The sequence below is a fragment of the Caloenas nicobarica genome, chromosome 3, assembly GCF_036013445.1.
Source record: "Caloenas nicobarica isolate bCalNic1 chromosome 3, bCalNic1.hap1, whole genome shotgun sequence".
Classification (NCBI taxonomy): Eukaryota; Metazoa; Chordata; class Aves; order Columbiformes; family Columbidae; genus Caloenas; species Caloenas nicobarica.
The window spans coordinates 3,452,766-3,475,709 of NC_088247.1; the positions used below are offsets into that span (position 1 = coordinate 3,452,766).

General features: G+C 46.5%; 1 protein-coding gene across 1 annotated transcript in view; it reads right to left on the minus strand.

Annotated features, from left to right (window-relative positions):
• Window positions 1–1,093: 1,093 nt before the first annotated feature.
• XKR6 (XK related 6) overlaps window positions 1,094–22,944 on the minus strand; it is a 194,014-nt gene continuing 172,163 nt past the window's right edge. Inside the window, exon 3 of the mRNA XM_065631903.1 lies at window positions 1,094–2,073. Within this exon, the coding sequence (XP_065487975.1) occupies window positions 1,109–2,073 (965 nt within the window). The 3' untranslated portion in view covers window positions 1,094–1,108. The remainder of the gene's footprint in view (window positions 2,074–22,944) is intronic.

Consider the following 22,944-nt stretch of genomic DNA (forward strand, 5'->3'; position numbering starts at 1 on the left):
TGCCAGTCACCGATCAAGTATTGTGCCTTTAAATTGACTTGCTTTTTGCTACTATGCTGAGTTTTATTATTACTGAAATATTTATTAGATATGTATAAATGTACTTTAGTATAATGTTTTTGGTATATAATTTTGACATTTGCAGATTTCTTATTTTCCAGAAATCAAGGTGGCAGGTCTTATTCTGGGCTCAGATGGTTGATATTTACTCCACTGAAGTCAGTGGCACTTTAGCGTGTGCAATTGTCGGAAACAAGATCAGATACTGTATCACCACATTAATCTGGTGCAAACCAACCATTATACGTGGCCGGTTTACACGAGGAAAACGGTTACATGGTGGGATCGCCTTTATAACACAACTCGGGCAAGGCTCACAGGCTTGGCCAATTGGTGTTATAAATGCATTGCCAAATTGAGTTACAGACCTGATTTTGTCTTTCAGCTGTTGGAAAAATCAAAGTCCATTGGGGGTGTCTTGGGTTTGCTTTCTTATCTTTAGACATTTGGGTTTTTTCTGCTCAATCCAATAAGAGCAATAAGATTGTTTTTCATACATTTCTCTCTTTTTGTTGTTGTTGTAAATTTTTTCATTTTTTTTCTTTTTTTTTCCTTTTTTCTTTTTTTTTTTTAACTTTAAGGATTGTATTTCAGTTGATTGTTTTGTTTTTTTTTTTTTTCCTGGCATATAATCATCAAAGAGTTTTGCATGAGAAAGGTGACAGTACTTAATGAAACTCAGCACCTAAGGGCATAAGGCAGTTGTAGGTTTGTTTGTTTGTTTTTTTATTTTTCAATCAGCACCAATCCCATAAATAATATTCTACACTTGGTGTACGGTATAAAACTGATGTGGAGATGCCTCCTTCTCCACCTGTGAATCCTAGGTGTGGAAGTTGAAATACTCTTTCTTGTGTGTAAAAAACAAAAGAAAAGTTTTTCTTTTTGTTTTTACTTACAAAACATAGAGAATATCTTTTTTTTTTTTTTTTTTATACATACAGCAACCAGAAAGAAAGCTTATCTGAAGGTTTGTGTTTGTTTCATGATCTGTGTTTACCGTAAACAAAAATAAGGTCCCCTCTTTTACTTTTGCTTTAAGGAGCTTTTAAAGTGAAGATTCATATTGTAGCAACTCATATAAGAGAGGTCCATCTCTATATCTAATACCTACAGCTGTGGGGGTGACATACTGGAGGATGTTGATAGTTCTTCTTAACCTCCTGTCTACAAAATGAGCATCCCATGCAGGGTATCTTTTTCTCGGGATGTCAATCTTAATGAGAGGCCCCTCGGGGGGGTAGGGTCGCCCAGATGGAGTAGATGGTACCATTGCTCTCACCTGGAAAACGGGCAAGCAAGTGTCAGCTGTGAGTTCCTCCTGTTGCTCCGTGACCGCTCTGGTGGGCGTAGCCTGGGCCCCCCGGTACCCAGGGGTTTGGGGTGCCATGGGCTCAACATCGGGGGGCAGAGGAATGCCCCAGAGCAGCTCGGCGCAACAGGAGCTGACTAAGATCTTAGCTCTTGGCCCCATGGGATGCAGCACACCATAATATAACAGCATCAAAGCTATCCCAGCAGCAAAGCTAAGAAAGACACAACACAGTGCTGGCACGGCATATGAGTCAGTAGTGTCAGGATCTCTGTAAAAATACCAAAGGAGCGTCAAGGCAGCGTTCTCCGTCAGGACTACCGTGTAATACGCAAACATTCTGTATCGAGTCCGCCCTTCCTTGACATTAAACCAGCAGAAAATGTACACAATCCCTACCACCATGTTGAAGAGGATCTCCTCCCACTTAGACATGCAGAAATCTGTCCCACCATGGATGATCCAGAAAGCCATGGCACACCAATGGACCACTACAAAGATCCCAAAGTAGAGCTGGAAGATGGAAGCAAAGAGAGCAAAAGAAATAACTCGGGATGAGATGGTGAAGAGGCGCCAGAAGACATGGATGAGGGCCCCTCTGTAGCTCATACTCTTCTTGTCGTCCCTAGAGTCCCGAAGAAGCTTGTGATAGGAGGCTAGCACCCAAGCCAGGGACATCAGGGAGGCCACAGAGGACACACCTGCCGGAAGACACACAGATCCACCGAGTTAGACAGGAGGTTTGGTTGAAAACATCATCTGCTCACTAAATTATTGCATCTGGGACAGGCTCAGTAGCCCAAGGGTTCAACTCACGTCAGGTTGTCCTTACAGTCTAGAGGAGAGAAATACAGAAATATCAGTGTGGGAATTGGAAACGATGCTGCATTCAGGAGTTCTCTGACACAGCACATGATGCTTTATCTTCATGGGCTCTTGGCTCTGCCATCCCACCCCAGCTCTGCTCCTCTTGCAGGGAGCAGCCTCTGTCCTCATCCTGATTAGATCCACATTTGAGAATCTGAAATCCAGATTCCATCTAAACACTGCAGCCCAAGTACAAAGGTTACTTTCTGTAGCAAGGGGTCTACCTTGGAGTGCACCATCACAAGAGCAGGACATCTATATTCCTTGTACTGCACGGATCTTTTTTATTCTAAAATACAAGCAACATTCACATCGACTTGTACTCAATTCTGCCCTAATCGGGAATCCCCATTTGCATTTGCCTTTGGGAAAAATAGACAGTTGGTTAAGTTTTTTGTCACCCTGTGGTCCCATGCAGATGAATACATAAATACAGGGAACATTGACGCTCATCAATACCCTCCAAATGGTCCCAAAACAAAGAATCTGATCCCTCCAGCATCTCCCCTGACCTGTTTCCAGGATGGACTGAAGACCTGCAGGGGAGGCAGCTTATCTCCAGCCTTGTGTCCTGCATGGACCACAGATCCAAGTTGCGGTCACGTCTCCAGCCATGTCTCATTCTACTCCTGATGGGACCCACTGGAGGGACCTGGGATCTGGTCCATCCCCTTCCCATGTCTGGGGCAGCTCAGGGAGCCTTTACCAGCTCTGCCCAGTGCACCCAGACCCTGTGGTGCTGCTCCCATTACGGGGGGCATTGCCTGCCTTGGGGTCACCCTTGGTTCCCAACTCATCCTCCTGCACGCTGGCATGGGGCAAGCACCCTATGATATTCCCAAGGGGCCTGATCTTATTCCCCATCACAACCAACACTCGAACTATTTATTTGCTCTGATGATAAAACAGTGCCCCATCACACTTCAGGAACTTTATGATACTGTTGATTATGGCAAAAAATTTGAACAACTCATTGAGCAAAGCATAATAATAAAAATTAATTGACAGATTCCTAGGAAAAGAAAAGGCCACTGGCATCTCATTCCTTTGCTCCCACTACTGCTCACTGGACAAATGCTCTGCAGGTGAGGGAACAGATGATGGACTAGGATCCATCTTTGGGATGGATCAATAATTTGGTAGCTAAACTTTGATTTGGCCTTTGCCAAAGATTTCACTGGGAGCATCACCTATAAAATCTAAAGGAAAAACCCTAATGGTTTCAAGGAAAACAAACAACAACAAATGCCTCTCCATCTCTGATATGTAACGTAACTGCTTGCTGCAGCTGCTCAGGGTTAAAAAGCTAAAATGTCTGAAACCCCTAAATTTCTCCTCCTTTATTTTCATATTTCTCTCTGCCCACAAGGACCTGGCTCCCATGGGGATGGAAGGAAGATAACTGGCTCTTCAGACCTCACACTACAGACTTTATCTTCTTCTTTTTGAGGAGCCAATCCAACAGTGCGGTGCATTAGACTTACCCCTTCCAGCTGTGTCTGGAGGGCAACTGATGGAGAAGGTGGCCAGGAAGGATGACAGACCTCCATCTCTGCCCCTTACCAAAATTCTCCCAGCCTGCAGGTCCACCAAAACTATGCCTTTCCATCAGCTCTCAAGTTTCTCTCTGAATACCTTGGCTTTGGGCTCACATGTGCATTGGTATTTCAGACTGCATTTTTTAAAAAAACAAACCACAAAACAGTAAGATCAGTGTCCTTATCACAGGGAAACTTTAGTCCATGTTTTTTAAGAAAACACAATTTTCCCCAAGTTCTAAGTCCTTAATAAGAAGCACTTGCATATAGAACTTGGGGACTCTAACAGGTGGAAACTTTGAAAGTGAATAGACTAAGCCCTGAATAGATATAAATGAGTTTTACTTTTAACCTACACCTTTGGTAGACGTAATTAACAGTTTTGGAAAGCTGAACAGTGCCGCACAATTCTTAAGGTAAGCCATGCTATTTGTATAGGTGCTGCTTGTTGAAGTATCTTCTAGCTATTCAGTTTAAAAACTTTGCATGCTTAGGAAAAAAAAAAAAATCATGTATTGTCTTATTTTAGTGCTGTTATCCTAGAAACTTTTGTGGCATTAGATGTACCTGTATAGTGAAACTTAAGCACGCCAACCCACAAGGAGACAGATGTGTCACACTGGGTTGAAGATGTTTCTGTTGGGTTCATTTATTCTATAATAGAGAGAGGAATAAAACACACCAGAAACAAAAAGCCAGTATACACATAAAGGCTTTTCCCACTGTAACGTTTTTGGTACAGAAGCCTACACTAATCACAATCTCTGCTGTAAATTAGACAGAGCTGGCTGAGAGTGTGTGCGTTGAGTCACTCATAGTGCACGGTACCATGCCTGCTGATAGTCATCTGAACATCTCCTCGAGTCAACAGAGAGAGGCAGACACCCCCAGAAAGTGATTCACCCTGTCCTAAGATCCATGTGTGGGACAAGGGGGGGTTGACTCATGCTCCCAAAGTGTCTGACTCCATCCCTTGACAGGAGCGCGGGGACTTGGAACACCAGCAGTCAGGCGGGATGAGTCCTACCCTTACAAAACAGTTTGTTGCCTCCTCATCTGCACAGAGATCTGAGGCTGGGAATGAAGTATCTCTAGACATTTTGACATATTCCTGCTATTGTTTAAAAATTCGTGACTGTGGTGAACGCAAATGTTGGCGTTCTGGTAACGAGCAGGATCTGGACCTGGGTGTCAGGGGGTGCGATCAGTAGGTGGACATCAACAGGAGCCATGGAACGATATAAAGACCTCTCAAGTACTTACTGTGTTGCCACAGAAATTATTCCCTGGGTATTTTATACAGACTTAAATGACAAGCATGCCTTGGCTTTTGCCATCTTCACCATGAGTTTCTCATTCCCATCTTTCCCTGCTACCTCTAGCCTGTGACATCTTCATGCAATGTTCTCACAGACTGTGGGATAAACTGCTCCTTTCTTTTCCACTTCTCCAGGCCTTATTTCTAAGCAACTATAGAGACCTCTCCAATTATAACTAGAAACAAAAAGTCCTGGTAAGTCATATCACATGTGAATTTTTTTTTTTATTTTGATTTTTGACTTTTTCACATGGTGACTGACGCACCTTCATCAAGCACGAGTGGGTTTCAACTCCCTTCCAAGGTTTGTTTATCAAAGGGCTGGGGCTGGTTTAAAACTGAAGTCACTTCAAAAAACCCACTCCCACTCCTCCCACTCCGTTCTGAGTCTTGGGAGCGGAAAATACCCTCCATGCACGGCCACATCCCTGTGGGCATCCTTAAACCAGGGGGACATCAGCTACCATGGGGCTGGAAGGTGATGGGGTCTGTGGGATCTGTATCCCACCTGCCTATAACAAGCCAGACCGGCATGGACTGGGGTTATCTCCTAACTCTCTGCACTGGGCTGTACAACAGCCCTTGAACTCCTCCTGTCACCTGCTAGGAAGCAACGAGTGACTCACAGACCATAGTCACCACCATTGAGGAGTCAAGCCCATGTGTCTTGAATGACACATCACAAGAATTAGTCCCCCAGATGCCTCTAATGTGCCCTGAAGTCCTTACGATGAGACATCTCCTAACCTACATGCAACGTGGTGAAGTAGAGCCTTACAACATCCCCATTTGACAGAAGAAGTGCTAAGATCTGAAGGATTTACCCAAGGTCTCATACAAAATCCATTCTAAAGCAGGGAACAGATCTCTTTCACATCACAGTGCACCTCGCATTTCAGGCAGGATTCAGCTCCTACTGTAGAGACTCACCTCGGGGTGTGTGATGTGTCTCACTTTACTCAATGGAGAACGAAGGCTTAGTGCAACCATCACAGATGGGAATTCCAGACCTCCCTGTGGAGCTGGCAGGCGTGACAAACTTGCACATGGAAAACAAGAACATTTTTGAACAGGGAGCTGGAGTGAGGCAGGGTACTCAGGGCATCCCAAGTGACACCTGGCAAGAGTTAATCAAATTGTCTCCTGAGCCATTATAACTACTAGAGCCAGAGCTGTGTGAAGATCGTTGTTTAGACCCTGTGGCTGCATTGCCGATGTCTCCACTGAACACAAAGTGAGCTTGGACACCCCTATTGTGTGGAGACACATCCATCAAAGACATCTTTGTTTAGGTGTCTGAATCTGGAGATGAACATCATCTTGAACTGCTTTGACTGCTGACTTCTTGCCTTGGTAATTTTGCCCTTCTCAGAGGGACCTAATGAACAGCCAGCCCTCAGTGGTATAACAAATACACGTGGCATGGAGACAAAGCAACAGTAAAGCACAGAATCATAGATTCACAGAACGGTTTGGGTGGGAAGGGACCTTCAAAGCTCCCCCAGTGCCCCGCTGCCATGAGCAGGGACATCTGCACCAGCTCAGGTTGCTCAGAGCCCCGTCCAGCCTGGCCTGGGATGTCTCCAGGGATGGTTCAGCCACCACCTCTCTGGGCAGTGAATGGTGAAGAGAAATGAGAAAGCAGTGGTAAATAAAGCAGCTATATAAAAGGCTAAACTTTCTGAGAAGAGTGTTGGACCAAGGAATAGAGTCTCTGAGAAGGGGAAAGAAGAACGATTGCTTGCGATCAGGACAACATGAGTGGACTAGTGTATAACGCGGGTAGTGATCTGATACCGGAGGAGAGGACATGAACCGCTCTGAGTCCAAGGGCAGGTCCTGGAGCTTTGCAGAAGCTCGCAGGGACAGGTTGAATTTCAGCCTGTTTCAGTTGTCACCCTCTGGTTTCTACTGATGGCCCAGAAAAAGAAAAGGCCACCTCAGAAATACAATGAAGGTCTTTGAAAAATCCATAGCCACAAGAGAGAATCAAAGCAATGACTTCCTTTAAATTGGGGCAGCTCTTTTGAAAGCCCATATATGTGCAGGAATAAAAACAGTGGATGGAAAGCCATCCCAGTCTATTCAGCCTGTTCGTGCTATGCAATTACACATGGTTTTACAATTAGTCTAATAAAATCTGTAGACAAATCACAAGCACATACACACACAACTATTTAAAATGAACAGTATATCCATTTTTCCCTTACTTGCAGTGTTGTTCAGTTGAGGAGAGAGGTTTTTCACTAGGGGTATGTACACTTTTCATCACAAAACCAGCTGCAGGTTATTGGCTGTAAAGTAATCTGAATGCACTTGCTGTAGCATATTCCCCAAGTATTTACTGCGGTGCCTGTCCCTTTAAAGCTGAAAATGATGCTGAAAATGGTGCTCTATTTCTTTTTGACATTAATTCTCTTGAAGACTCTACTAAAACAAAATGGGAAGATACCAACATTTCTCCCGGTTGAGCTGGACAACAGAATATTCAGTGAGACAAGAAACCCTCCATCCACCCCTGTGCGAAGGCAGCGCTCGCTTAATGCCAAGTGTCACGTCTCAGTCCCTCCCCATCACCCCCTGGCTGCTCAGGCCTCTGTGCTGTGAACCCTGTTATGATATTTTCCCCTTCTGGGTGGCACATTCCTCCCTGAAGCTCACTGTGAACTGAGGAACAGGTTTTCATTTTGATACACACAGAGCGAAAATGCATTTATATACAAAAGAGTGCGAGCCAGATTGTGCTTTTGTAACAACATTGCCTGAAAGTTGCTCCTCCTTTCTTTTTAAGCTGTCTATTTATTTGCACCAGAGTAAAAGGGATCAGAATCAGATCCCAGGTCTGATTTTTATTTGTTCCTGCTGGAGTTTGATGCTTGATCTTTCTTTTTTTTTTTTTTTTTCCTTTCAGATGAGGGAATGACTTTTGTCTTCTTTCTTTCATTTTCCCTCTTTGTTTCTCACTTTGAAAATGGGAAAATACAAATCTTTACCAGCATATAAATAATAAAGGTCTGCGTAGACCATTTCACCATTCATTTTCCTCATAGGATTTCAGGACAGTTCCTTAACCAGTTTCTCCAGTGTGCCACCAGGCCATTATATCACAGAGAATCCTGGAGTGGTTGGGGTTGAAGGGACCTCTGGAGATCATCCAGTCCAACCCCCCTGCTCACGCAGGGTCACCAGAGCAGATCACACAGGTCGGTCCAGGCGGGTTTGAATGTCTGCAGAGAAGGAGACTCCACAGCCGCTCTGGGCAGCCTGGGCCAGGCTCTGGCACCTCCCAGCAAAGAAGCTTCTCCTCATCACAGAATCACAGAATGTTAGGGATTGGAAGGGACCTCAAAAGATCATCTAGTCCATGTTCAGATGGACCTTCCTGTGTTTCAGTCTGTGCCCGTTGCCCCTCACCCTGGCGTTGGGCACCACTGAACAGAGTCTGCTCCATCCTCTGACACCCACCCTGAGATATTTATAAGCGTTGACGAGGTCCTCTCAGCCGTTTCTTTTCCAGGACGAGCACTATTCCACCTATGGCGAACATCACTTGTAAGCCTGACCCAGGAATGTCCTCCTCACATCTATGAAACACCTCTGTACTCTACTCGGAGCTGGAGTGAGCAGGGGTGAAAAAACAGAGCCTGACACCGAAGAGACGTTACACCAGTGTCCTGTCCTTCATTCTTTTCTCATGAAAAATGCTTTTGGTAGCGTTAGGAAGGGGGTGAGTTTCAAATCCTCGGCATCTAATCCCTTGGTAGGAGATCTTCTGAGATCTTCCTCCAAGGAGCATCACAGCCCTGTTCTCCCCAGGACCTGACGCTCACAGGACACAGCATCGCCAGTCCACAAGAAATAGAAATCTGCTGGTGACTGTTTGGGAAAAGCAGGAAGCAAAGGTAAGTAACTCAGTTCAGGGACCAATCTCCACATAGGTCTGGACAATGAGAAGAAGGTCTTCTACCACTGAATCCCACTGGGAGTTCTTGACAGGAGGCTGCATTGAGTTTCTATATGGAATAGTCCATGTTCAAGCTAGCACAAGGAGGGCTCTTCCACATTAGACCAGAGGAATGTCCATGTCCCCAAAACTTTTATTGTGAAAGTGTGGAAATCCATAGCATGGCAACTTCAGAACAGCTTGCTCACAGCTGCCCGCCCACCCCTTGCTAGTTAAAGGATGGCTCATGTCCTGAAATGCGAATGCTTCCTAAAACCTTTTCTTTTTGCTCAGTTAAGATGCCCTCACTGACCCCAGAAACATTGGATCTCTTTTTAGTTCGCCTCCCGCCTTAGCACTGCCTTGAGGAACCAAGGTCCATAGGTGAACTATGGGTTGTGTTTCAAGAGGACTTGGCTTTTCTCCCCTTTCATCCTGCTGCCTTTCAGCTCTCCCAAATGCCCCTTTTTCTCTGCTGCTAGAAGAGGTGACCGGCCACATTCGTCTGGTCCGTGCTCTCATTATCTCGGCTGCTTCTGTCAAGTCTCCTATTCATCTCCTCTGTGAACTTGGGATCTGCCAAACTGTTTCAGGCCCTGAGGCCGTCCAGTCTTGTATCTTCTCCTGGATGCAAGCCAGCGACTGATCCTTCTCCAGGAGGCACAAGCACCCCAGGCCAAGCAGAAATGGGATAATCTGCCCTCTTCTTTTGGATTGTCCTTGAATACCCTCAGTCAAGTGTCAAATCTGTTGAAAATGTTGGCTGTCGCCCACTACATAAGGACTGGCAAGACTTCCCCATATTTTAAAACACTCTTAATGAAGATCTTCCTTCCATCGTATGCCTCAGTGTTTATCCTGCCCAAGGAGAGCTGTCTGAGACATGAGATGAGTTGCGCTCTGGAAACACCTCTCTGTCTCTTCATTGTCTCCACCTGGAGTGTGGATGATCACATGGAGGTGAGAAAACAAGTAGAAGTGAGTAGATGAAAATTACCCCGCGTGACAGTGGTCTGACATCCACGTAACCCCCACAAGAGCTCACAGGAGATCCCTAAGTCCCAGCAAGGTGAGGGGAACAGAAAGGAGGCTTGGGGAAACCTGTTCCTGGCTCTGAGATAAGCAGAATAGCCGGACCAAACATAGCATGGGCAAATTCGAGTTAGACGACACTATGATTTGATACCACTGAAGGTCAAGCAGGCAAAACAACCCCCCAACATCCTCCTGGTGAGAGAAGGGTGCTGTGACCAGTCAGAGGACTTATTCAAGTTGCACTTCCCTGAACAGCCAGCCAGAGTTATCACCATCCTCAAGAGACTGGTAGCAGAAAGACAAAAAGAAAAGCCCTTTGTACATCAGTGGAAAGAAAGCTGATCTCAAAAGGCCGTAGGTACTCAGTCCTCATAGGCATGTAAGTCCACTATTTGCCTTCTATAATTGGAAATTGGCCTTGTCCCTTTCCTAGGATGCTGACCGCAGGTACCTCAGTTTTTGCTTACTTATGTAGGCAAAAAAGCTGCTGACATCCACTCCATAGCTGAAACATTTCTGGCAGCACTCAGCTGAAATCTCAGTCCTAGTATATATGCACAGATCTTCAAACAAACCTCATCTCACTTAGCTAATCGGGATCTTTGATCTTGTATAGTGGCTTACCACCAGATAACGGCTCATACAGAAAACCCAAACCAAACCCCAAAAAACCCAAACCAAACCAGAGAGGAGAAGGGCACATGGGAACACAAGCCTTGAGAGAACCTGAGTCACTGTGGTGACATCTAAACTAGAAAACTAGAAACAGAGCCAGGACTGTCCATTGACCCTGAGCCCAGCTGGCGTAGTCTGCCACGTCCATAATATTAAACTTCCTCTGTCTCTAAAACAGAGTAGTTGTATCCAATCTGCCTTTTGGGAATAGTCCCTGGCCTACGTGAACTCCTTTTTCTATGCCTGGGAAGGCTTCGGGAAGGTTCTAGCTGGCCAAAACTGCAACAGGTTCCATGTTAAGAGAACCACTTGAGTGCCAGTGCTTGGGCTCTGGCACCATTTGCATTACAGGTATAAGCATAACCTGTGCACGGTCCTCTGCCTATCACAAACATGGTCATGTAATCCCCTTCATCACTTCAAAAATAACGGAGAAGACCTGTGGTTCAACTCCTGGACATGGAGCCTCTCATATTACCAGATGTTCCAGGCTGGGCTTTTTGGAAGAGTAAATTAGTCCAAGTGGCTGCTGGGTCCAGACAGCTCTGGGAAGCCCAGGCATGGTCCCTAAAGCTTAGGTAAGGTGTAATACAGACTTGTAGACAGAATTATGCCAGCGAAATTTTATTTTGTCAGTATAGGTTAATCTTTCTAGGAATCTGATCTCAGCTATGCTCTCCAAGCTATATCTGGGGAAAACGCCAGCGTGACTCTATTGCTATAGCTAGATGGGCAAACCCTGCCTTATGGAGAAAAGTCTTCTTCTGAAGGTCCATCCATCCCCCAGAGTCCCTGGTGAGACTCTAATGGTGGAGTTAAAGGAAATTAACTACAAAATCATACTTTTCAGAGGGAGCAATGCATGACAGGTGTCTAAGACCATCTGGGAATCTGGGATGAGTTTGCTGAATAGTTTCAGTCCTAAAGAAACTGGAGAGGAGAGGAGAGGAGAGGAGAGGAAGGACACACACAAGACTAATCTTTCTTTTGTAGCCCCTTTTGATGTGACATTATTATGACATTATTTATGACATGGAGCTGTTATTTTGAAATCACTCCTCCATTTTGAAACTTCACTTATAATGTCAAGAAAATATAAAGAAAAGAATTCACCATCCCCCTCTGACCAAAAGCAAACAGTTCCACTTCAGTGGATGCTATTTGGGGAGTGTCTATATAAAAAAGTTCTCTCCTTTGTGATTTTTGGCCAGTAAACCAGAAATCTCATTAATCTTGCTGATTATTATTGATTAACCTTGATGCTGGTGTGGGGCTACATTTGATGGTGTTTCCAACTAGAACAGCTGCTGTTATCACTTAAACTGGGGGTTGTGTAGCCTGGTAACCCACACGCCCTGCAGTGAGGACTCGGGCTATCTTACAAAAGTGCCAATATCTCTCCAGGATCTTCCCACCGTGCCCCGGTGCATCCTTCCCCAGTGCATCCTCCAAAGGGCACACTGAATCTCATGTGGACAGGGCTGCATTGATGTTCATAGAGACGCTCATCACTAACAATGATGTGCATCTCTGTCTTCTAATGCCACAGGAATAAGATGGTCTGATCTGAGCCTGGACTAAATCTGTCCAGGTACCAATCACCCGGGAAAAAAATAATCTGCAGTGCAAATGTTTCGGGAGAGCAGCGGCCAGGATTTCCTGGGCACAGTTTGGGTTGTTTGGAAATAGAGCATGAGAACTCTTATACGTGTCTATTTTTGCCAAAGGCTGTATGAATTGCCAGTCTATTCAGAGCAAGATACTCTCTGCATAGTCGTCACTGTAATTATGAAGACTTTAAATTCCTGTTAATCTAAATGCCTTTAACTTGCCGTCTCAGAATCACACTGAAAAAGAACCCCATCCGAATCCCCAAAAGTGAATGGCCACAGACAAGAGGATTTGAAGCTCCCTGAGAGACCCCAAGAGATTTGTCTTGAAATGTTCCACCAGGATGTCCCAACAACACCTCCAACAAGGACAGTATTTAAATCTATGCATGCAGAGCAAAATCCCTCTTTGTAGGTAATGTTACGGGGCAGTAGAGTCCACCACAGAAACCTGGTTCAACCCGAAAGGAACACAGCCAGCAGAGAAGGGTACAAATCATGCCTATAGACTTCCATTGCTTTTTCTTGGTGGACTTCCTGGTTCTTCATGTGCTCACTTGCTTCTGACCTCTGTTCAGAAGTCAGAGTAGCCTGAGCAAGAGCCTTGTATCTGCATGGCCATCACCATGGCCTAGAGGCATCCAAATCTTACCAGGCACCTGAGATGGGAAAAAAAAGTCAACCTATGCTACCTTTATAGTAAATACGGAGAGATAAGCACCACCTTTAGCATGGATCTGCCAGAGATCTTTAGAGACTAAAGACACCCAAGTATGACTGTGCTGCTCTTGTAGCCTCCTGGTTAGAGGTGCAGTGTTGTGTGGTTGTTCATTGCTGACATCTAGGTCTTTTCCCTCTACTACTTACCCAGAGTAACAGGAGGAAAAAGCCCGAGCATGTGGTTACTTTAACTGGGAAAAACAGGATAGCAAAATCCAAGTGGAGTCACTTCTGGAGGAAAAATCATATTGCACATTCAACAGCTGGTTCTTTGTGAAGGACATTTTTGACACAACTTTTAACAGCCAATTCTTTGCTCAAATTCTTGAGTATGTTGAATATCTTCACAGACCCCAATTGAGTCGCTCCCAATTTATACTGTGCAAAGATCAGAATGAACCTCCTATACTGAGATTTTTCAGACCTAATGATATTTGAATTCTACAACTAGGAACTTTTAGAATAGAAACACACCTTATACTACTAGAATGCATTGAAATGGGGAAAAAAACCCTTTGCTAAGGAAAACAATACATGGCTTGATTTAGAATAAAATCTTTCCTCACTCATTTCTATGTTCTGGGTAGGGATAGTTCACATGAAACAACATGGCAAACGCATACAACATACTTGCATTTTAACTGTACATTTGATATTTGTTACATCATCTTTATCCTGCCATTCTTTTAAAATTAAGATTAGAACCGCAGCCATTGAGAAGAATTTATATCTGCCTAGCGCAAGCTGAAACGATGTTGTAATCTTGTAGGTGGGACTAAACCACTCTGAAAAATAGGGGAGCACGCCAGCACTGGAAAGAAAAGCCCTAGAAGTTCTGCTGTCTGCTTCTGAACATATCCATGAGCATCTCTTTTCCCTAGCGCAGGTCTGGGGCAGCTTTGGAACCTGGGACCCAGTGCCTAGAGATCAGGAACCGAGCAAAGCCTAATTCTGTTGACTGCTACATCCACGTCATTATTCTGTCTCAGTCTCCAAAACAGGGTGGCCCAATCCAGATTGCTTGTTGGGAATTGTGCTTGGACCGTGCTAACACCTGAGCCAAGCCTGGAAATTGTTTGGGTTGGTTCTAGCTGCTGTGGGCTAAAAATGTGCCAAGGACTGTGATAACTGAACCACGTGGACAACCGAGACCTGGTGGCTGTGCTCATGTTCTGATGTGTTTCAGTTTATTAGCACAGACGAAACCCAACAGACTCATCACCAGATTGAGGAAGCAACATCTTCTGCCAGGGCTTAGTGAAGGAATGTCCTGCTATAAATACAGCTCCCACAGCCAGTTCCTTGGAGACGAGGCAACATCAAGACAATGTTTTAAAGTCTGTGACAGTATGAAACATGGATCTTGCAAACCACCTCTGGTCAATAGTTTGATAGGCCATGAGAGAAATAACTCCATCCCAGTTCTGGAAATGCTGCTTTTGACCTGATGGGGAAGATGAAGGAAACTCAACTTGGTTCATACTCACTGGCCAAGGTAAGAGACCTTCATTCAGTGTGTTTGGCAGAGATGTGTCAGCAGTGAACACACTTTGCTAACCTTATGGTTTGTAAATCTCTGTTATTGTGTCAGGGGCCATTGGTGGAATTGTCTCAGCGTAATTGCAGGTGAGCAGACTGGTCTTCTGAAAGATGGAGACGGGTCTTCTGGAGAGTACAGAGGGGTGGCATCATTAGAGTGAGTCTGGTAGAGCATTTCTGTGAGGGGGGGTGAAAAAGTGACAAAAATGGATGTGGTGCAGCTGGTGCTGCCTTGCAATGGGGAAGCAGAAGGCACCAGGGACATTGATTTCCAAAGAAAACAGCAGGAACCTCTTTCTTCCTCTGCTTCCCGTGCTTTGTACGCTCTGCAAATATGTAAGTGATGTGTAGCAGGCCAGAACTCAACGACACCCTGGCGTCCACCCATTAAGTCATGCTCATGTTGGCTTGTGTCTCCTGGGTCCTTTTGTCTTCTCAGAAGCTCATGTGTGTACAAGATGGACTCGAGAGTGCTTCTTCAACACATTAATGAACATCATCTTCCCCAAGGACAAGCTGAGATCGAACCAGGAATCCGTTCTCCTACTGCAAATGTCTCTTTGCACCTTGGGGTGTATCAGATATTGGCTCCCGTGACAGGGAAATGGTTGTGCCTGGTGGATGTCCCCCATCAGTGACCATCCGTGTGCAGACGTGAGTGCACCGGGGGCACCGAGAGCATGAGGTTGGTCAAATGCCACTTAGGACAAAAGTCATTTCAGGAGATTTCTACTGACTCAGTAAATCTGCTGCACTCCCAGACTCAGGACTGTCACTCCAAGCTAATCCTACAAAACAACTAAGAGTTTCTGAAACAAGAAAGTTCTTTCCTTCAATAGTCAGCGATTTTGAGCCAGTTGCATCAACCTGAACTGTTCCATCTACATCGGGGAAGAAGCACAGAGAAGTCCTTACCCAGCATTTTCTCCATTTCTTCTGTCCATTTCAGCGTCCCTGTGCTCTCTGTTTACCTAGAGTTAGCAAGCTCTCCTAGATGCCTGATGTCAACCTCAGAGCTACATAATAGAGTAACCTGAAGACAAAAAGACTTGAACTCCTATGTGTTTTGCTAGCCTATTGCACAGCAGCGTGCGGCCCCTTTTTCCTCTGCTCTAATCATCAATCTGACATGAGAGGTGTGTCTCCGAAGAGTCTGCGGCATAAAGTCACCTGAAAAAAAGCGCCTTAATCTCCTGCCTGGGATCTGCTTGGCATGAACTTGCTCCCCAGGAGCCTGCAGTGTAGAGATGCTCTCCAAGACCTTAGGCTACTCAAACCTCTTTCTCTGTGCCTCAGTTTCCCAGCTGGCCTGCAGCTCCTCAGAACAGCATGGGCTAATGCTTGTGTAGTGCTCTGATGATGTAACCCTCTCCAAATGATTACCACAGTCTTACAAAAAGCCTAAAATCGGCAGCACTGGCTACCTGCCAGTGCTGTCCCGTGAATGGTGACTCATCTTTATTGGCTGTGGCATGTCATATGTGTGACGGTGGCACGCGGTACGGAACAGAAGGGTGTTTTTTTTTTTATCAGCACCCCAAAATAACATAGAGCGAGAGCTCCGGCAAGGTGGTGGATGGAGAAGCTGCAGGTGGGGATGGGCTAAGGGATGACGTCTCTCTTTGGGTTTGCTCCAAAGCCTATTGGGGAAAAAAAAAAAAAAAAAAAAGAAGAAAACTGTCACTGGTTTCCAAGGCTGCTGGGCCCAGTCCTTCCCCACCGCGCTGGGACAATATGGTTGACGATCGGGCAAGCTTTCCCCGCGCCACTCGCTGCCAGCGTGCCTCAGGCTTGGCCTGCTCTCAGCACGCCGGGGCAAGACGTCCTCGGTTCCCACTGCCAACTGTGGAGATGGCTTTTTGATGCTGCTGGGAACCGGCCGGGGACCAGCGACTCGTTTCAAGCAGAGCACCAAATTGCTATCTGTCATCTGGCTTTGGTGACAAGGAGGGGACGGCAGGAACAAAGCCATATGCCCCAGTCTGGCAAAGCGCTTGAGTCATATGAGTGGCCTCCCAGGCGAGCTGCTTATGCGTCTGGAGCTCTCTGGGCATCTTGTGAGGTGCCTCCTCGGTCTGCTGATGAACATTTAAAGGGAAACTGTGGTTGAATCAGGACAGAGTTTCAACAGAGGTTACGCCGGTTCCTCTCTGCCGAGCCCCTTCAGCAAGGACACAACTGGTGGGGTCCCTTGCCCACGTGTCAATGAGCAACTGCTTTTCTGCTCATGCAGAAAGGAAGAGTAGGTGCCGATCTCTTCTCTCTGATGACCAACGATAGAACCTGAGGGAATGGCAGGAAGATGTGCCAGGGGAGGGTCAGGTTGGACATGAGGAAAAGGTTCTTCACCCAGAGGTGCTGGACACTGGAACAGGCTCCCCAGGGAGGTGTCCCGGCCCCAACCTGACAGTGTTCAAGCAGAGACTGGACAACGTCCTCAGACACACGGTGTGAACTGTGGGGTGTCCTGTGCAGGGACAGGAGTTGGACTCGATGATCCTTGTGGGTCTGTTCCAACTCAGGACATTCTACAATAGATTCTATGATTTTATGCCTCTTCTGTCACAGGGAACCAGGGCTGGACGATAGGTGTTTCCCATTTATTTTATTCCCCGAGGAATGTCACGAGACGGAGCGAGAATACGTCTTAAACCCTATGGGCAAAATTTTAGCATCTTTTTTCCTTATGATCTGTCTCACAGCCCAAACCAAAGCCCAGAATGTGACTCTGGTAGACCTTTTACCCACCGCATCTCCTGTCACTGACAACCCTATGAGGCAAAGACTTTTTTAGGCATACATTGCGGTTATCTTGCTGTATGTAAGGAAAAATATACTGGTCAGAAAAGGGAGGAGGAATTCTGCTGCTGGAGGAAAAGGACTTTGCTTAGGCCTGCATCAGTGTCTCACCCAAGCAGAGGGTGTAGATGACGTGCTGGGTTTTTTTGTACTGAGCCCTCTGGAATCTGACGGCTGTATAGAAAGGGTGAACCATGTCTTAGAATGGGTAACTCTGGTAACTCTGCACAAATGGGGACAATTTTGTGTAATGATGTCACGGAGATTTGAATTTGGGGTTTTGGATTCATGTTTCAGTGTTGTTGGAATGTCTGTTTTTAATTACACCCAAGCTGAAAGAAATCTGTGGAAAACAGGCAGCAACACCCCACAACAAGCACTTTCCTCTTATACATATCTTTCCATCCAATACGGCGTTTGTCACCCATAGTCCTCTGTGGCTGCGTCTGTACTAAGAACTGAGTATTTGCAGGGATTGTTCTCCAGCCCTGGGGCCAGCACGCACACCCGGGCACCATCCACACCCCATCAAACTGGACATTAGGAAAAATTTCTTCATGGAAGGGGTTGTCAGGCATTGGAACGGGCTGCCCAGGGCAGTGGTGGAGTCACCATCCCTGGAGGGGTTTAAAAGGTGTTTAGATGAGGTTCTTAGGGACAGGGTTTAGTGCCAGAGTTGGGTTACGGTTGGACCCGATGATCTTGGGGGTTTCTTCCAACTGAAATGATTCTATGATCTCTTGCTATCCAAAGGCGGACGCATCCAACGACCTGTTGGGAATGGTCCCTGGTCTGTGTTTACTCCTGAGGAGTCCGTGGGGATTGTTTGGCTCAGAGTTAGCTGGTCCAAGCCAAAACCATGTCAGGCCCACGCTAACAGGGTAGCGGTGGTGACAATGGCTGCCCGTTGCCAGTGCCTCTTCCACTTGCACCCCAGCACCGCATTTCTGCTGGGCTCTCTGATGGACGTACCTGCTCATCTCAGGACAGCTTGAAGGATCTTGCACCAGCTTCTAGTGCTCCTTCAAGGTTAGCAGTGTTACCTGCAGGATGAACTTTCATATTTAATGAGTGTCTTCCACTTTCTGTGGAGACATGGGAGTTTTAGTCTCCTCAGTGACATTCAGCGCAGCGTTGATGACTTTTGAAAAACACACCCTTGAGCAACTAAAGGCTAAAGGCTCCCTTTCTAACCTAGTTGCCCCAGCTGAGAAGGTTACTTTGTTCTTTGGTGCCTGAATGGAAAGGGGTCTGAGTAAAAAGCAACCCATTCATTTGTTGTCCTTTAGATATGGCCTTGTTTTTAGATCTCAAACCATTCCTCAACAAGTCATGGTGTCTTGGGACATTTCCTACCCTATGAATATATCTAACATGACATTTCAGACTGTATGTAGTTCACAGCATATCCATTAATCACAGCATATTACTGGTTAACCATCAGCCTGCCATCAGGAGAAAATTAACTGAGAAATTTATCTCCACATTAGGTTTAACTCGTTATCACCCACAGAGGAAACCTCTTACTCAGATGAAGGATTGTTTAACCTGAGGTTGGCTCATCCCAAACCCATTCAACTCAACGGGGAATTCCTTCTCTGGGCAGTGAGGACAATGGTTAACCCACCCCTGCTGCTTGTCCTCCCATAGCCCACAAAGACCTGTTAATTTTTCTACATTAAATGACAGCAAAAAGCATCTTAGAGTGCCCTTGCAAAAAAGGACTGGCCCTGATCATAAATGGCCTCCAGACATAGTACAGAAAGAGCGTGGACATGACGAAACAAATAAGACTTGGCTTTGGGACAGGCAATGAAATTTGGCTACATCATTTGCGAACTCCAAGATAAACCTTTAGCCCACACACATCTCTAGCTGAGATGTCTAAAATCCCTTTTAGCGCACAACTTGTATCACTCTGCTTAAAAGAGTAACCTCCCAGAAAAACTGAAGCTAATATTGCTTTTTCTTATATATCCGAGCAGCTTCAGACTTATTGCCGGCTGCAGAGAGTGTGGACGCCTCGCAAAATCCCAGAGATTTCAACCAGACTTTGCAAAGGTCTATGCTGCAAAGGCTTACGCCACAAATCTCTTCCAGATTAACGGCAGGGTTATAGAGGAGACGGGCACAGCATCGGTGGATAGACAGTCCTTTTTATGGGGAGAAACCCCGCGCTGAAAACTGCAGCCTCACGCAGACAAATTCCCAGCAAAAACGCTAAGTAAAGTCCTCGTGACATGAGTGGAAAGATGTTAGAGGTTCAGATAAATCTCATTAAGTAGCCATATGAAAAACATTAAGTAAAAGGAAACCTCCATAAGACGAGATTTATGCTTAAAAACTGGAATCCCTGTCATCTCACTGACTGCCTAGAAGTTTGGTGTCTCCTTTAAGCTGGTTGTATGAGCTCCTTTCCATTCGGTGCAGAGGAATAGTGGTCTCTGCAGTGTCAAGTGGGTTAAGGATGGTTTATTTTGCCAGAAGAGAGGTGGATTATCTGCTAGGAGTGATTATGAAATGAAGATCTGGGTTTCTGTTCTTTTTTGTTGCTGTTGTTTTGTTTTATTTAATATTATGTTTCCCGCTGGAAATACACCATGTTATTTAAATCAGGGAAGTACTCTGGCCATTGCTCTCCAGGAATCTGAAAGCGATGGCCACCCTTTCATGCCATCCTCTCCAAAATCTCTGGGACAGTTATGGTGAGCAAGGGACAGGGCTGTGTCCTCTTCAGAGTCCCATCACGTCCAGGTTGTTCAGCCTGGAGAAGAGAAGCTCTGGGGAGACCTTATTGCGGCCTTTCTGCACTTAAAAGGGGCCGATAAGAAAGATGGGGACAGACTTTTGAGCAGGGCCTGTTGTGATAGGACAAGGGGTGATGGTTTTAAACTAAAGGAGGGAAATTCAGGCCAGACATGAGGAAGAAAATTTTGACACTGAGGGTGGTGAGAGCCTGTCCCAGGTTGGCCAGAGAGGTGGTGGCTGAACCATCCCTGGAGACATCCCAGGCCAGGCTGGACGGGGCTCTGAGCAACCTGAGCTGGTGCAGATGTCCCTGCTCGTGGCAGGGGGGGCACTGGGGGAGCTGGGAAGGTCCATTCGAACCCAAACTATTCTATGATTCTAAGGAGAGGTCTGAATGCAACACCTGGCTTCTGTCTAGATTTCCTGGAGCATCTCATCTCACCTCCTCCAGCTGCTTTGGGTACAGGCTGACCCATGTTTTGGAGGCACCCTTCCTCCCTCACCTTCTGTTGACTCTGTTTCGGACCCAAACAGCTGTGGGTGGAGGAGATGAATCACTCGCTAGGGTTGTGCATACCAACACCAGCTCCTTCCATATGCACATTCAGGAGCTGATGACGACCCATTTGTCCCAACAGCCGCAGCACAAAGTCCTCCAGCTCGGGCTCTGAGCGTCCACCTTGCAGGTCAGATCTGCTCACCCAGCAGAGTACACCGAGTTCTTACTTCTTTTATCTCCGTGCTATTTTCTGCTCTTCCCGAGCCATCGGGTGACAGCAGTGAAGCTGGGATCTGCCCTGTGCTGGGGATATGTTGAAGGAATGAATCCTGACCTTTGGGAAATCTCAGAGGTGTTGTCCCAAGCTTTATTGACTTGACCTCAAATTCCATCTCCAGCACTTCTGCTGCTGGTGGTGTCACACCATGCAGGAGATGCTAATTTCTGCCTGAGCAGGGGCCCATTAGTGACCCTGGTCTGTTCTTTGAGAGCTGAAGAAGCAGTAATCACAGGTCCCACCCAACCCTTTCAAACAGGTGTCTCTCAGCGTAGAATGGTTCTTGCAAAGCATGGCGAGGCTTTTCTTTCTTCTACCCACCCAATACATACAGAAACCAGGAAATTAAGCGTTAGCCTGATTGCATCCCCTCCTGCTAGTCCTCACAGTGCTCCTCTACTCACTGCAGCCACCACAGGCAAGATCAGCCCTTTTTGTCACTGTGCTCCAGAGCATCTCTGGAGAAGATGCTCTGGTTCTGAGTAAAGACCTTGAGTATATTCACTCCTTTCTCCTCAACAGCTCCCTTAACATGGGAACTTGGAGAAAAAAAGCAAAACTTCCTGGTAGGCATTCAAGTAACTCCCTTTCTAAAGTTCCTTAAATAGGAGATGGAGACATTAGCTGACCCGTGTGGAGAAGACTGGAGTGTGGTTTGGCTTTCTGCACTGGGCTTGGCATTGCAGTTTTAAGAGGACTGGGGTTTGGAAGAGGGATGTATGCCATATAAAATGGTAAATTGACCTTGTCCTAGCACTAAATGAATCCATAAGAGACTGCGTGAACCCTGTGGAAACAGCTGGATTCTGGACATCTTAGCACGGGCTGTAACGGGGTTTATAAGCCCTGCTATGGGCCATTTCGCCAGTGTGCATCCCTCAGTGATGCAGCCGAGCCTGTCCCTGTTTAGAGGCAAAACTGGCCTCTCCCTGTGACAAGACACGCTCACATACACATGATGCACCAGGAGAGACTTGATTTGACTTTTAAACACACTGCCTTCCTAACAATATCCATCCTCCTTTGCTTTCTGACTGCTTTAAGGGAAATCTTTGACGCTGCCTCTCACAATGGCTCCCCTCGGCATTTAATTTCCTTTTACATAATTACGCACTGATCGGGAGGAGGAGGAGGAGGAGGAGGAAGACACGAGCACTGAACCGAGCCCTAGGAAACCTTGCGCCTGAGCCAGGAGCGCTGAGCGATCTCCGCTGCTCGTATCCATCGGCAGCTCCCGAGATGTGCGACCGCATCCCTGGCACAGGCAGGGGGGAAGAGGGTGCACTGGGGACCCCGAGAGCTCGGCTGCTGGAGCGTGGCAGGCGAAGAGCCCTCCAGGGCTTGAGGAGGCAGGCGGGGACGTGCATCGCCTCGGAAGAGAGCGCAGCTTGCTCGGTGTGGTGGAGGAACAGAGGAACTGCACAGCTGAAGAAGCGGAGGTGGGGAGGACTGGAAAATGATGCGGCTTGTTCGGTGGATTAGGCAGCCACGCCTGGAAGTGGTAAACTGAAAGAGCTGCAGATTTGGAAGCCTAGGGGGATTATTCGCCCGTGTCGTCTGACTTGCAGCACGGCGGAGGCCGGCAAACTTCACCCAGTGCTTTCTGCAGCGAGTGCAGCCATCTGCATAGCGCAAGCCTCTTAGGTTATGATTTATACACTTTTAGTAGGGTTAATAATGTTGGAAGCAGCAGGAAAAGGGTGCTGGCAAATGCCAGCAGTTCTAGGAGGAGTTGTAGAAAAGAGTGTTCATCATGTCAGCACTTTGGAGGCCTGGAGAGCTTGTAATGAGAGGTTTCAGAAAAAGACTGCATAAAAAGGAGAAGGGAGGCCTCTACAAACAACTGTGATGGACGTGCTTAAAGTACGAAGGATGGGAGAGCAGTCCGATTTACTGATGCTCTAGATAGTGGTGACCTTGGTCTAGCCAGCTAAATCTAACCCTGAAGAGCTGCCCGGTTCCAATCCCAGCTCCAAGAAACTCTGCCAGAAATGGCGAGCCACA